The 14802-nt window shown below is 46.2% G+C and overlaps 1 protein-coding gene across 1 annotated transcript; it reads left to right on the top strand.

Annotated features, from left to right (window-relative positions):
• Nucleotides 1-2951: 2951 nt before the first annotated feature.
• On the top strand, nt 2952-3893 carry LOC137561868 (olfactory receptor 10A3-like). Its single transcript, XM_068273221.1, has one exon. The coding sequence runs from the start codon at nt 2952-2954 to the stop codon at nt 3891-3893; it is 942 nt and encodes a 313-aa protein (XP_068129322.1).
• Nucleotides 3894-14802: the final 10909 nt, after the last annotated feature.

Genomic DNA, 14802 nt, shown 5'->3' with positions numbered 1-14802 from the left:
TATGCTTCCCTGTCTGGTGCACAAAGAGGTTCTTCGGGTGCTGCATGACTGAATGGCTGCTGCTGGGTGTTCTCCTCCAGGCATGCTTGGGGGAATCAATACCTAGATTCAATGTAATAATTTCATTTATGTCCCCTGGCTACTTGACACCCCCCCAAGATTTTAGCTGCCTAGAATGGAGACTCCTGTGGGCACATAACTTTGAGAGTGGTGTTGGACGTATGTCGCAGCACCACTTACACAACAGTTACTTCATTAATAAAATCCCTCCGTTCAGTGGTACTTTAATGTAACAGTCATCTCTGCACTGCCTGTGCTGTGCCCAGCCGCTGCATGGGAGCAGTTGTCAGGTAGTGGATTTACTGTATTTAGCCTTCTGTGTGTGAAAGAAGCCTTCTTGCTTTTTCTACGATCCCAGCACAGAAAGTCAGTGTGAAATGAAAAATATGCCGACAACTGCTACATTTCCATAACAAATATTCGATATAGTTTGATGGCAATGTGAGAAGGTTTATGCTTTATTTCTTTTCCTTTGAGAACTTCTGGATATAAACAGATCAATATAATTCCACAGAATATTAAAAAGAGTTTCTGCACCGTGGTAGCCAAACAAATTATGTAGTTAGAAAACACAAAGTTTTGTAAAAGTAATGCCATTTAATGGCAAACTGATAAAGTTAAAGGGAATCTGAAGTGAAAATAAACTTATGATATAATGAATTGAATGTGTAGTACATCTAAGAAATAAAACATTGGCAGCAGAGATATCAGTCTAATATTGTTTTCAGTACAGGAAGCGTTAAGGAACTCCAGTTGTTATCTATGCAAAAGAGCCACTGATCTCTCCGACTTTCAAAGTTGCAGAGAGCTCTGTCTTCTGAACCGTATTATCTCAAGAACCTGTAACTGTATTTTGTTTTTTTTCTGCAGAGGGAAGTTCAACAGTTCACAAGCCTGCTCTGTGAAATCATTTAGCATGCTGAGTGTATTGCGTAATCTGCAAATATTAGAGAATGATGCTATATTCAAAAAAAAAATGATATAACTGAAAATTAAAATATGAGAATATTTTCTTTGCTACTAATGTTCTAGTAATTATCCGTACTACACAACCAATTCATGATATCATATTTTTTTCGCTTCAGTTTCACTCTAAATCATGCAAGGTTTCAGGGCGATCTAGTCCCCTTTTACTTCAGCTAACAGCTGGAAATATGCCTGAAGAAGGGGACTAGATCCCGGAAAGCTTGCATCATTTAACTTTATCAGTTAGCCATTTAAAGGTAATACTTTTAAAAAACTTTTTCTTCCTACATATTCCACAAAATATAAATGCTGTACATTTATTTATTGTAATATTCTTTTCTGTTTTTAATTTCCAGTTGTATCTTTTCAGAAAGTGCGTTGACTTAATTTCTCAAATCCCACAGGCAAATGATGTGAATTGCAACTGGTTCCTTGTGGGATTTGCCCATTTTTAGATTTCTTCAATAATGACGGCTTGAAAGCTGCAATGAGGCCACAACAAAAGTATAAATCATGAAAGCCGGTGTGATCTGTACAGTACAGGAGAGCTGAGACTGAGAAGACATTGATGTCCTCACTCAATTATGTGCCTTGTTCTTGTGCTCATTTTATGTAAACCATACAACCAAAATTTATAAGCAAAATCAACATTATGGTACGTGTGTCGCTATTTGTAAAATAAATTATTATTATTATTTTTTATATACTGCCACTCTCTTCCATAGCACTGTGCATGGTACAAAACCAATAGCGGGACACATAGATCCCTGAGAAGTTCCAAAACACTGTACAATGAGGACATCCAGCAATACACATACAAATAGATACATAGCTAATGCAAGAATTGAGACACTCACTCACTAAAGCAGCTGTTCCTATGATACAGTATTGGAGAAACAAAAAACACTAAGGGGAGGTCCTTGCCATTGCAAACTTACAATCTGAGGGGGAGAGGGGTGGGTGCAGTAGACGGTAGTTGTAGGGTAGAAGACAAAGGGGTTAGCAGGTGAGACAGTGAGATGGAAGTAGCAAGGGGTTGTTAATGTGTTATGTAGGTTGTTTCTTTTTGTTTTTTTTGTTTTTTGTTCTTTTTGTATTTTTTTTTACTTCTGTTTCTCTTTTTACACATACTGTATATAAAATAAAAGGTGAGTTTTTGAAAAAAAATCTAAATATGCCTCATTTGGCAAGCAATTAATTGCTTCCAATCAGAGCGGATAGCATTAAATCAGCCCCCCATCTTGACTTGCGCCACTGTTGATAACTGATTAAGGATCACCCATAGTACTCCCTCCTTAGAATTGCATTTCCCCATGCAGTACAAAGCTATACGGATGTTGATCCCCTACAGACCTCAATAGCTGAAATTAAATGTACAACCACTTTCCACTACAATTGCAAAAGTATGCCACCCCCCTTCCCTTTCCTTCGGTGTCCCTACAACTTTGAAGATGTATTATTTGGTTAATTGTGAAGTAGGACAAAATAACTGAAAAACGTCAGTGTGCAAAACTATTCACCCCTCTAGGCTGGGTCTAAATCTAGGTGGAAGTATGCCAGTCAGCCTTAGTGTAAGCCACCCTCACCCATCCACCCGGTACTTGACCAACTTCACGGACTAGGCCCGTAAGCCAGGGACTGAAACTGTAAGCAGGGCCTCAGGGGTATGCAGTGCCAGGACTGTTGAGGACTGTTGATTTCCACCCATGGGGACTTTCAGACTGTACCTCTCCTCTCTTTCTTTACAAATTCTACATGCTTGACCATTGTGCTGATCCTAGGCCACTAATACCTTTCATAAGTGAGAAGAGTAGATATTCTGTATTCCACTGGCTGCATGATTCATTCCAGTGTTAATTCAAGTGTGAAAATAAAAATGGCTACTTCCAAATTTATCACACAACTTTGATGTCCACCATCAGGCCATGTGCGGACAGAATAAGACAGATATAATGGAACTGATACTTTTGGGCTTTCGAAATCTCCAACATCTGAAAGACATCATTTTTGCTTTGTTCCTCTTATTTTATGTAATCAGCCTAACTGGAAATTTTGTGATTATCCATTTAATAACTAACAACAGAAAACTTCATTCCCCCATGTACTTCTTCCTGTGGAATTTATCTGCATGTGAGATACTTTTCACAACCATAATTATGCCAAACATGCTGTATGTCGTCTGGAGAGAGGGTGGGTCCATGTCGTGGTTTAGTTGTTTGACTCAGTTCTACTTAGGAGCATCGGTGGGGTGTGCTGAATGTCTTCTTCTTACAGTGATGACCTACGACAGATATCTTGCAATTTGTAACCCCTTGAGGTACTCCTCCCTTATGAACATCAAGACCCGTAACAATCTCACATTATGGTCCTGGCTTTCTGCATTCCTGGTGATGATTATTTTAACTGTCTCCATTTGTAACTTACGGTTCTGCAGTTTTAATACTATTGATCATCTGTTTTGCGACCTGGCTCCAATTTTGCAGCTGTCTTTGACAGATACTTACGTAGTAGAAATGGAATCAATGGTTATCACAGTTGCCTTCAGTCTTCTTCCCTTCACGTTGATCATTTTAAGCTATGTATCCATATTTTTTACCATCCTCAATATTTCCTCCAGGTCTGGCAGACAGAAGACTTTCTCCACCTGCAGTTCACATCTTCTATCAGTTTGCACTTATTTTGGGACCATCTTCATTATTTATTTAGTGCCCTCTCAGCAGCGCTCGGCAAAGCTAGACAAGAGTCTGTCCTTGCTCTACTCAGTCGGAACTCCGCTGCTAAATCCCATCATCTACAGCCTGAGGAATGAGGAGATGAAGCAATGCATCAAAGCTTTATTTACCCCGAAAGAAAAAAAACCTACATAGAAACCTTCGACAATTTTTCCTACCGATATCCCGAAATTTCCAAGGCTTTATTTACTCAGCAGCTAGCAGTGTTAACATTTTCACTGGTATTAATTTAAAGTGGTATAAAACTCATCATTTCTTCTTTGCTCTAAAAGATTATTTACAGCGTATAATGTACTACCACATTTTTTTGTATAGCAGAACAGCATTCAATGGGTTAAAATACAGGATTTACTTTTTCAATAGAAATCTCTATGCAGGGAGATCCGCATCCGAACTGGGGATAACATTATCTTGTGTTCACTTAATTGTAGCAGAGAGGAATGTAAACATTCCCTGACTGTGCAGAAACTTCTTCTAATGTGTCCAAAACTGATACACTGCTCAGAAATCATAACTGGGTACATTACAATATAAATACACCAGTTATGAATAAAATGCAATGGCAGCTTTCAGAACAGATACAACTGTACTTTGGGAACTTGTACAGTAATTTCTAAATGAATAATAATACTTTTGCACAAAAGAAAATATGATAACTGTATGGCATATAAAAAGTAGGAAAACACATTTTTATTGAATATTATGTCACAGAGCGCGCCCAGACTGGTGCTGCTGCTCTCTAAGGCTGCTCCAGACATTACATCTCATTTCTGCTACTTTAAACCTCTTAATGAAAAGACTGGACTGAAATTTCAGTGGATTCTAATGTAGCACTTCTCCAGCAACACCTATAACCTTTCAGAACACCTGGATTACTTGGGATGGCAAAGATTTAAGCTGGATTGGATCTTCCTTGGTATCACACACGGCTGAACACTGCACACCTTCCTTGGAATTGACCTGAGACCTTAAAGACTTTCTGCCTCTTTGTGCCTGCCCTCTCCCATCCTGTGAGTAACTTTCATCGATTATCTACAGCATCTATGCTCAATAGACTATATTTTTCTACATATATTATACATTATATCTTTAAATTCCTAAACAAAGAACTGTGTTTTCAGATTCATGCTGTCCATCCATACATCTCTGTGTCAGGACAATTCAGTCTATACAGGCCCTTTGATCTCTGCAGGATACCAGCCACAGCTGACAAAGTTCACACCTTGACTCTAAATAGGACCTATCTCAGCAGGAGCCCTGAGCTGTCTTTTGTCCATCCTAATGTGTAAACCAGTGGTGCTCAGCAGAGCTCGAATATTCGAGTAGCTCGAATATTCGAGCTCTTTTCCAGCTATTCGAGCTCGGTATTCGAGCTCCGAATAGCTGCAGCTATTCGAATGGGCTATTCGAGTAAACGCGAATAGCCCATTCACTATTCGAGCTATTCGAGCAAACGGCGCTATTCGAGCTCGAATACAGAGCTCGAATAGCGTCATAGCCCAGATTGATGTCCTTAGAGCCAATCAGAGGGCTCCCAGGCCCTCTGACGGCAGCCAATCACAGAGGGGGACCCTGGCCAGCCCCTACCCGCCATGTTTCGTTTCTCCGTCCTTGCCTGAGACTTGCATAGAGAGAGAGAGTTGCTCCTTTGTGCTTTGGCTTAGCAAGAGCTCTATTGTGGTCATTTACCTAGCGTTTTTGCTCACATACACCTCCTATACACACCTATATTGTTGTTAGTTAGATAGACATTGTATTTTAGTTAGTAGCTTTTGTGTTACATAGAGAGAGACTCAGACAGCTGCTGCAGGCTTACAGCTTTAGGCCTCAGGGCCTTGCCTGTGTGGGCAGCTGTCCTCCTGTCCTCTGTTAGTTTATTTCTCATTAGTATTTAGACAGTATTAGATAGTATTAGACAGTATTTCTGCTGTCCTTTACTACTTAGTGATTGTATTTTGTATTGTAGTTATATACTGTAACTGTACTAGGACACTCACTGACTGTCACTGTTCATAGGCTAGCTCCTGCGTGTGCTTGCACTCACTGTCTGTGTACACACACTTTATTTCCTTCTGAATAGTTATATACTGTGACTGTACTAGGACACTCACTGTCACTGTTCATAGGCTACTAGCTCCTGCGTGTGTGTGTGCACACACTGTCTGTGTACTGTACACACACTCTATTTCCTTCTGAATAGTTATATACTGTAACTGTACTAGGACACTCACTGACTGTCACTGTTCATAGGCTAGCTCCTGCGTGTGCTTGCACTCACTGTCTGTGTACACACACTCTATTTCCTTCTGAATAGTTATATACTGTAACTGTACTAGGACACTCACTGTCACTGTTCATAGGCTACTAGCTCCTGCGTGTGTGTGTGCACTCACTGTCTGTGTACTGTACACACACTCTATTTCCTTCTGAATAGTTATATACTGTAACTGTACTAGGACACTCACTGACTGTCACTGTTCATAGGCTAGCTCCTGCGTGTACTTGCACTCACTGTCTGTGTACACACACTGTATTTCCTTCTGAATAGTTATATACTGTAACTGTACTAGGACACTCACTGACTGTCACTGTTCATAGGCTAGCTCCTGCGTGTGCTTGCACTCACTGTCTGTGTACACACACTCTATTTCCTTCTGAATAGTTATATACTGTAACTGTACTAGGACACTCACTGTCACTGTTCATAGGCTACTAGCTCCTGCGTGTGTGTGTGCACTCACTGTCTGTATACTGTACACACACTCTATTTCCTTCTGAATAGTTATATACTGTAACTGTACTAGGACACTCACTGACTGTCACTGTTCATAGGCTAGCTCCTGCGTGTGCTTGCACTCACTGTCTGTGTACACACACTCTATTTCCTTCTGAATAGTTATATACTGTAACTGTACTAGGACACTCACTGACTGTCACTGTTCATAGGCTAGCTCCTGCGTGTGCTTGCACTCACTGTCTGTGTACACACACTCTATTTCCTTCTGAATAGTTATATACTGTAACTGTACTAGGACACTCACTGTCACTGTTCATAGGCTACTAGCTCCTGCGTGTGCGTGCACTCACTCACTGTCTGTGTACTGTACACACACTCTATTTCCTTCTGATTACTGATTGATTATTGTAAATTCTACTTCCTGACAGTTACTACTTACTTACTGTAGTAGGGACACTCACTCAGTCACTGTTCATAGGCTAGCTCCTGCACGTGTGTGCGCGTGCGTGCACTCACTGTCTGTAGTGTACACACACTCTATTTCCTTGTGATTACTACTGATTATTGTAACTGCTAGTTGTACTTCCTGACTGTTACTACTTACTTACTGTACTAGGGAGTCGGGACACTCACTCAGTCACCTCACCCACCAACCCACTCCATTAAAGTACCCCACTTTTCACCCGCCCTTTTCAAAAACTTTTGTGTTTACGCCCAAAACATCGAAGATGTCTGGAAGTGGGAGCCAGCGCGGTTTGGGCAAGGGGAAGGGCAGCAAGGGAATCAGGAGGAGAGGGAGCAGCATTGTGGCAAGCCGCGGGCGCGGCCGCGCCACCATGCACAGTTCCGCAGCAGCAGCAGCAGCAGCGTCAGTGGCTAACATTCCTCCCATAGCCACTGGCCGTGGACGCCTTGGGCGCCGCCCAGCAGGAGCATCTGCAACTCACGCTGCAGAGACACAGCAGCAGCAGCGTGTAGCACCTGCTCCGATTTTCCTCCAGCCGGGTCGGAAACGTCCCATTGAGGAAAAGGATGCAGACACTGTGGTGCAACTGATGACAGAGGATGAGCAGCCCGCCATCAGCTCTGCATCCGAGGCCTCCACCCTCACCACCACCACCACCACCCCTGTTCGCAGCAGCCGCCCAGCAGGGCCTGGGGAGGAGGCCAGTTCACCGTCAGTCGCCGACCTGTCACTCAGCACTCTTTTGAGCCCAGGCATGATGCGTCAATTGTCTGCTGTTGTTGGCGATTTGGAGGAGGAGATGCTGATGGGCACTTTGGGGGATGAGGGATTGGACAGCAAGACTGTGGCGACAGTCAAGCAGCCCATCCATGCATCAGGAGAGGAGTTTGGGGGGTCATCATCCCAGCAGGACATGTTTCAGGAGGGGGAGGATGATGATGACACGGTGACAGACAGAGACTGGGTGCCACCACCTCCAGGGGATGTCGTCCTCAGCAGCTCTGAGGAGGAGGAGGAGGATGCGCTTGTGGGCCTTGCAAGGAGGCGCATCATTGCAAGCATTGGCAGCAGTAGGCAGGTCCCACAGCCTGCTGGTGTCTCAGGCTCAGCAGCAGCAGCAGCAGCATCTGCCAGTACCACCACCAGCCGCACCCAAGCCCCCCCCCCCCCCCCCAACCACCACAGGGAGACAGGCAGCAGCAGTTCCATGCCGTAGGGGGTCGTTTTTGTCACCAATCTGGCGTTTTTTCACCATGCCCACAGTGTACAGCAAGTACGCCACTTGCAACCACTGTCAGCGGAAGTTGAGCAGAGGTGCAGACCCGTTAAAGTTCAGCACCAGCTCACTCATCAACCACCTTGCTGCGAAACATTTCCACCAGCATGAGGAGTTCCAGAGGCTGAAGGCATCTGGTGCTGGCAGTGGCACCACACCCATCACTGCACAGCCTTCAGCAGCAGCAGCAGCAGCAGCAACAGCAGCCACCCGCCCTCCTGCTCCTCCAGCAGCACCAGCAGGAGTGCGGAAACGCACTGCTCCTCCCCCCTCTGCAACTCCTGCCGCCGACACTGAGGCCTGTTCTGGCAGCCAGTCCTCAGTGGCCTCCTCTGCTGTGTCTGCTGATTCCCATGCCAGCAAAAGGCCACGCCAGAGCCTTTTGAGTGAGTCCTTCCAGGGGGTGGTTAGGGCTCTGCCTCCCAGCAGCCGTCGCGTGCGGCAGCTGAACGGCTTGCTGGCACGGGCCATGTGCTCCCAACTCCTGCCGTACACGCTTGTGCAGGAGGGGAGCGACATGCGTGCGCTGCTTGCTTGTGCAGCCCCAGTGTAACGCTCGGTGAAGCACAGAGAGGTCTGATTACCGGTGACCTGCAGCGTCACGGGGAATACAGACGTATACCAGATTATGTGTGATCTGCAGTATCACCGATAATCCAATATACCAGCTAACCTCTGTTCACCGGAGTAGAGTGTAGTGTTTTGGTGTAACAGTAACACTTAGAGGACTAGGCCTCAGTACAGTAAGACGTACTGTACAGATTACTTCCGCAACCCTGAGCTCTCCAAGACGGGAGGAGTCAGACTGCTAGCAGGAAGTATCTTCTGAAAGTCACCCTCAGGCGGAAGGGTTACTAACAGAACGAAGAACCTCCTCCAATGATGAGGTCGGTTCTCGAGGTCGGACAAGCCAGGTCGTACACACACAGACAGATAAAGTACAAGATCGAGAGGCAGAGACGGAGTCAAAGTACAGGCAGGGTTCGGCAACGGGGTATCAGGTATATCGGGGTACAGAATCAGGAGGCAGAAACAGAGTCTAGGAGCGAGCCGGGGTTCGGCAACGGTGTATCAGAGATAACGAGGTACAAGATCAAAGTTCAGAAGAGTAGTCAAGGCAGGCAAGAAGTCATAACAAATATCACAATCAAACTAGTACTTTAAGCTATCAACAAATCTATCTTAGTGTAGGATTACAGCTCCAGCTGGTCCCGGCACACTAACGGATCTGACTAACAGATCTGGGTGCTCCCACGTATGTGAACGCAACGCCAGACAAGGAACAAATGAACAGCCAGCAGTATATATACACATATCCCCTCTCCAGCACCTCCCTAAGTGCTGGACCAATGAGGAGTGAAGCTATGGTCAGCTGACCTGCCTGGTCAGCTGACTCTCCCCTGAGAGTAATAAATTATGTTTGAGTGCGCGCGCGCGCGTCACTCTGAATCTTGTGGGACTATGAGTCCCAGCAACAGCAGCCCCGTTCTGCGGTGTCCCCGCAGCGGGGATTTGCTGGCTATCTGCCGCATTCAGCGCGGCGGTTTCGCCGCGTTCTGCGGCCTGATGCACGGAGGCAGCCGCCTCATGATGCGAGGAGGCGGCTGCCTCTCCGTGCGAGAAGTTCCTGTGTGCGGAAGGAGCCGCCCGCCGCTGGCTCATGGCGGCGGCTCCTCCGCGCTTTCTCACAGTACCCCCCCCCCCCCGAGGAGTGGACTCCGGACAGCTCCTTCCAGGTTTTTCTGGATGTACAGTATGAAATTCTTTCACTAACTCGTCCGCATGCATGCGATTCCCCGGTACCCATTGTCTCTCCTCAATGCCGTACCCCTTCCATTGTACGAGATACTGCACCGAGTTCTGTACCGTACGTGAATCTATAATCTTTTCCACTTCATACTCGGGTTGGGCATTGACTAAGACAGGAGGAGGGGGGGCGGGACCCACCTGGACTGCAGGTTTGAGAAGCGATACGTGGAAAGACCTCACTCCACGCATACTGATGGGAAGATCAACGGAGTATGTGACATTGTTAATCTTCCTAGTAACTGGAAACGGACCCATGAACCTGGGACCAAGTTTGTCCGAGGGTTGTTTCAGGGTCAGGTGACGGGTTGACACCCAAACCAAATCTCCTGGTTGGAATTTCCATTCCAACGAGCGTCTCTTGTCAGCCTGACTTTTCTGACTCTGGAATGCCTTTACAAGGTTATTTTTGATGATCCACCACATGTCCTTAAATGATCTCAGCCACATCTCCAAGGCTGGGAACGGAGTGGCCGCAACTGGCAGTGGGGAGAATTTAGGCAGTTTACCGGTCACAATCTGAAATGGGCAGAAACCTGAGGACGAACTCTTTAAGTTATTGTGGGCAAATTCTGCATAAGGTAAATATTTCACCCAATCATTCTGTGCCTCAGCAACGTAGCATCTCAAAAATTGCTCCAGCGACTGGTTGACCCTCTCCGTCTGGCCATTTGTCTGTGGGTGATACCCTGAGGAAAATGACAATTTCATGCCCATCAAGTGACAAAATGCCCTCCAAAATTTCGAAATAAACTGAACTCCCCGATCAGATACTATGTCCTCTGGAATGCCATGTAGCCTGAAGATATGGATGATAAATAAATCGGCCAGTTCCTGGGCCGAGGGGAGTCCTTTCAAAGGCACGAAGTGGGCCATCTTGCTAAAACGGTCGACCACCACCCAAATAACTGACATGCCTTCAGATCTGGGAAGCTCCCCCACGAAATCCATGGACAAATGGGTCCATGGTTCGCTCGGGGTGGGTAAAGGCTGCAAGGTACCTACAGATGCCAGCCGGGAGGGCTTGCTTCTTGCGCACACCGCACATTCCCTGACAAATTCTTTACAGTCAGCGGCTAGCGAAGGCCACCAAGCACATCTGGCCACAAGATCCTGCGTCCTAGATGCTCCTGGATGTCCCGCATTCTTATGGGAGTGAACCATCTCCAAGATCTGGAGACGGAAGGGTAACGGAACAAATAACACCCCGTCTGGTTTCCCCTCTGGGATATCCTGCTGAAAAGGACTCAAAGTCTCTTCCCAGTCCTCCCAAGTCTCGGTGGCGGCTAAGACCACATTTCGTGGGACAATGGTCTCAGGAACAGGGGGCTGTGCTGTCTCTGGCTCAAAACACCTAGAAAGAGCGTCTGCCTTGGTATTCTTACTCCCTGGCGTATAGTTACATAGTTACATAGTTACTTTGGTTGAAAAAAGACATACGTCCATCGAGTTCAACCAGTACAAAGTACAACACCAGCCTGCTCCCTCACATATCCCTGTTGATCCAGAGGAAGGCGAAAAAACCCTTACAAGGTAAAAATTCCTTCCCGACTACAGATGGCAATCAGATAAAATCCCTGGATCAACATCATTGGCATTACCTAGTAATTGTAGCCATGGATGTCATTCAACACAAGGAAAGCATCTAAGCCCCCTTTAAATGCAGGTATAGAGTTTGCCATAACGACTTCCTGTGGCAATGCATTCCACATCTTAATCACTCTTACTGTAAAGAACCCTTTCCTAAATAAATGGCTAAAACGTTTTTCCTCCATGCGCAGATCATGTCCTCTAGTCCTTTGAGAAGGCCTAGGGACAAAAAGCTCATCCGCCAAGCTATTATATTGCCCTCTGATGTATTTATACATGTTAATTAGATCTCCTCTAAGGCGTCTTTTCTCTAGACTAAATAAACCCAGTTTATCTAACCTTTCTTGGTAAGTGAGACCTTCCATCCCACGTATCAATTTTGTTGCTCGTCTCTGCACCTGCTCTAGAACTGCAATATCTTTTTTGTAATGTGGTGCCCAGAACTGAATTCCATATTCCAGATGTGGCCTTACTAGAGAGTTAAACAGGGGCAATATTATGCTAGCATCTCGAGTTTTTATTTCCCTTTTAATGCATCCCAAAATTTTGTTAGCTTTAGCTGCAGCGGCTTGGCATTGAGTACGATTATTTAACTTGTTGTCGATGAGTACTCCTAAGTCCTTCTCCAAGTTTGATGTCCCCAACTGTATCCCATTTATTTTGTATGGTGTTAGACCATTGGTACGACCAAAATGCATGACTTTACATTTGTCAACATTGAATTTCATCTGCCATGTATGTGCCCATATAGCCATCCTATCCAGATCCTGTTGCAATATAACACTATCTTCCTTAGAGTTGATGATTCTGCACAATTTTGTATCATCTGCAAAAATAGCAACATTGCTCACTACTGTATCCACTAGGTCATTAATAAATAAATTGAAGAGCACTGGACCCAGTACAGACCCCTGTGGGACCCCACTGCTAACAGTCTCCCATTTTGAGTATGATCCATTGACCACAACTCTTTGTTTTCTGTCCATTAGCCAGTTCCCTATCCAAGCACACAGACTCTTCCCCAGTCCTTGCATCCTCATCTTTTGCACCAGACTTTTGTGGGGAACAGTGTATAAGTGATCAAAAATGTAAATCTCGAGAAGAATAGTGACCATCGAGCCTGCCTTGGGCTCAATCTTTTAGCCCCCTCGATGTATTCTAGGTTCTTGTGGTCGGTATAAACTGTGATAGTGTGCTCCGCTCCTTCTAGCCAGTGACGCCACTCTTCGAAGGCCAACTTGATGGCTAAGAGTTCCCTGTTGCCTATGTCATAGTTTCTCTCTGCCGGAGAGAACCTTCGGGAAAAATAGGCACACGGGTGTAGTCTACCCTGGAGACCAGAACGCTGGGACAGCACAGCCCCCACCCCGATCTCTGAGGCGTCCACCTCAACAATAAATGGAACGGAGGTGTCAACGTGTCTGAGTATGGGAGCTGAACAGAACAACCCCTTTAACTTAGAAAAAGCCTGTACTGCCTCGGGAGGCCAATGAGTGGTGTCTGCCCCTTTTCTAGTAAGGCTAGTGAGAGGAGCGACCACTGTGGAATACCCCTTTATAAACCTTCTATAATAGTTCGCAAACCCCAAGAACCGTTGCAATGATTTTAACCCCACCGGCTGTGGCCACTCCAGGACCGCGGAAACCTTGGCAGGGTCCATAGACAAACCTGAGGTGGAGATTATGTACCCCAAAAACGCAACCGACGTGACCTCGAAAATACATTTTTCGAGCTTGGCGTATAACAAATTTTGCCTCAGTTTGTCTAACACCATCCTGACATGGGTTCTGTGTTCCGAGAGGTTGTTAGAAAAAATGAGAATGTCGTCAAGATAGACTAGAACGAACTTTCCCAATACCTCCCGAAACACCTCATTGATGAGTTCCTGGAAGACGGCCGGGGCATTACACAACCCGAAGGGCATCACCCTATACTCGTAGTGCCCATCGGGGGTATTGAAGGCCGTCTTCCATTCATCGCCCTTCCTTATACGCACCAGGTTGTATGCCCCCCGTAAATCCAGTTTAGAAAATATGCTAGCCTCAGTGACCTGTGTGAACAAATCGTCAATAAGTGGTAACGGGTAGCGATTCTTCACAGTGATTTTATTGAGACCTCGATAATCGATGCAAGGCCGTAACCCCCCATCTTTCTTTTTGACAAAAAAGAAACCTGCCCCAGCGGGCGACCGGGACGGCCTAATGAAGCCCTTTGCCAAGTTCTCACGAATGTATTCCTGCATGGCAAGTTTCTCGGGGCCAGACAAGTTATATAAATGACCTCGAGGAGGCACACAACCGGAACGAAGATCAATGGGACAGTCGAAGGAACGATGCGGGGGCAACTTATCCGCGGCCTTGGGACAAAATACATCGGCATAATCTGCATATTGCTTTGGTACACCTTCCACCTGTACCTTGGTTAGACCCAACGTTAGTCTCCCCAAACACTGCTGGAAACAGTGAGGTGACCATGCCGTCAACTGTCCTGTGGCCCAGTCTATCTGTGGGGAATGTACCTGCAACCAAGGCATGCCTAGGATAATAGTGGAGGTGGACATCTGCAACACATAAAACTGTAACTGCTCCCCGTGTAAAACCCCTATGGTGAGTCCCACAAACGGAGTCTGTGACAGGGGACAGTTCCGCTGCAAAGGGGAGTCGTCAACTGCCGTGACCTGGATGGGGGGTCTCACGGGAGTGAGTGGTAACCCCAACTCCTGAGCAAACTCAAAATTCATAAAGTTAGCCGCTGAGCCGGAATCAATGAAGGCTTCAGTGGCAACAGATTTATCTTCCCATGTGACCGTACATGGGAGAAGTAATTTTTTTTCCCTAAGGGGTGAAGTCTGTGTGCCTAGGGTGTCACCCCCCACTACTCCTAGGCAGACCCGTTTCCCGCCCTATTGGGGCAGTTTCGCACCCTATGCCCTGCCTCTGCACAGTATAGGCACAGTTGTTCCGTCATCCTCCGCCTTCGCTCCACCTGGGTCAATTTTGAACGACCAATTTGCATCGGCTCTGGTGGAGGCAAGGCCAGAAAGGGTGAGACAGGCGGAGGTGCTGGTTCAGAGGCTGCAGCAACCGGTGCCGTATACGAAGTCACCCTGACACGGTGACTTCCCCTAGCCTGCTTCTGATGGCGTAGCCTGCGATCTACACGAATGGCC

The sequence above is a fragment of the Hyperolius riggenbachi genome, chromosome 3 (assembly GCF_040937935.1).
Source record: "Hyperolius riggenbachi isolate aHypRig1 chromosome 3, aHypRig1.pri, whole genome shotgun sequence".
NCBI classification, from domain to species: domain Eukaryota; kingdom Metazoa; phylum Chordata; class Amphibia; order Anura; family Hyperoliidae; genus Hyperolius; species Hyperolius riggenbachi.
The sequence above is the reverse complement of the archived record's forward strand: the minus strand, read 5'-3'. Positions and strand labels throughout refer to the sequence as shown.

Bases quoted from the DNA above. Each gene is read 5' to 3' on its own strand.
- LOC137561868 (XM_068273221.1), top strand. From the start codon at position 2,952: ATGTGCGGACAGAATAAGACAGATATAATGGAACTGATACTTTTGGGC.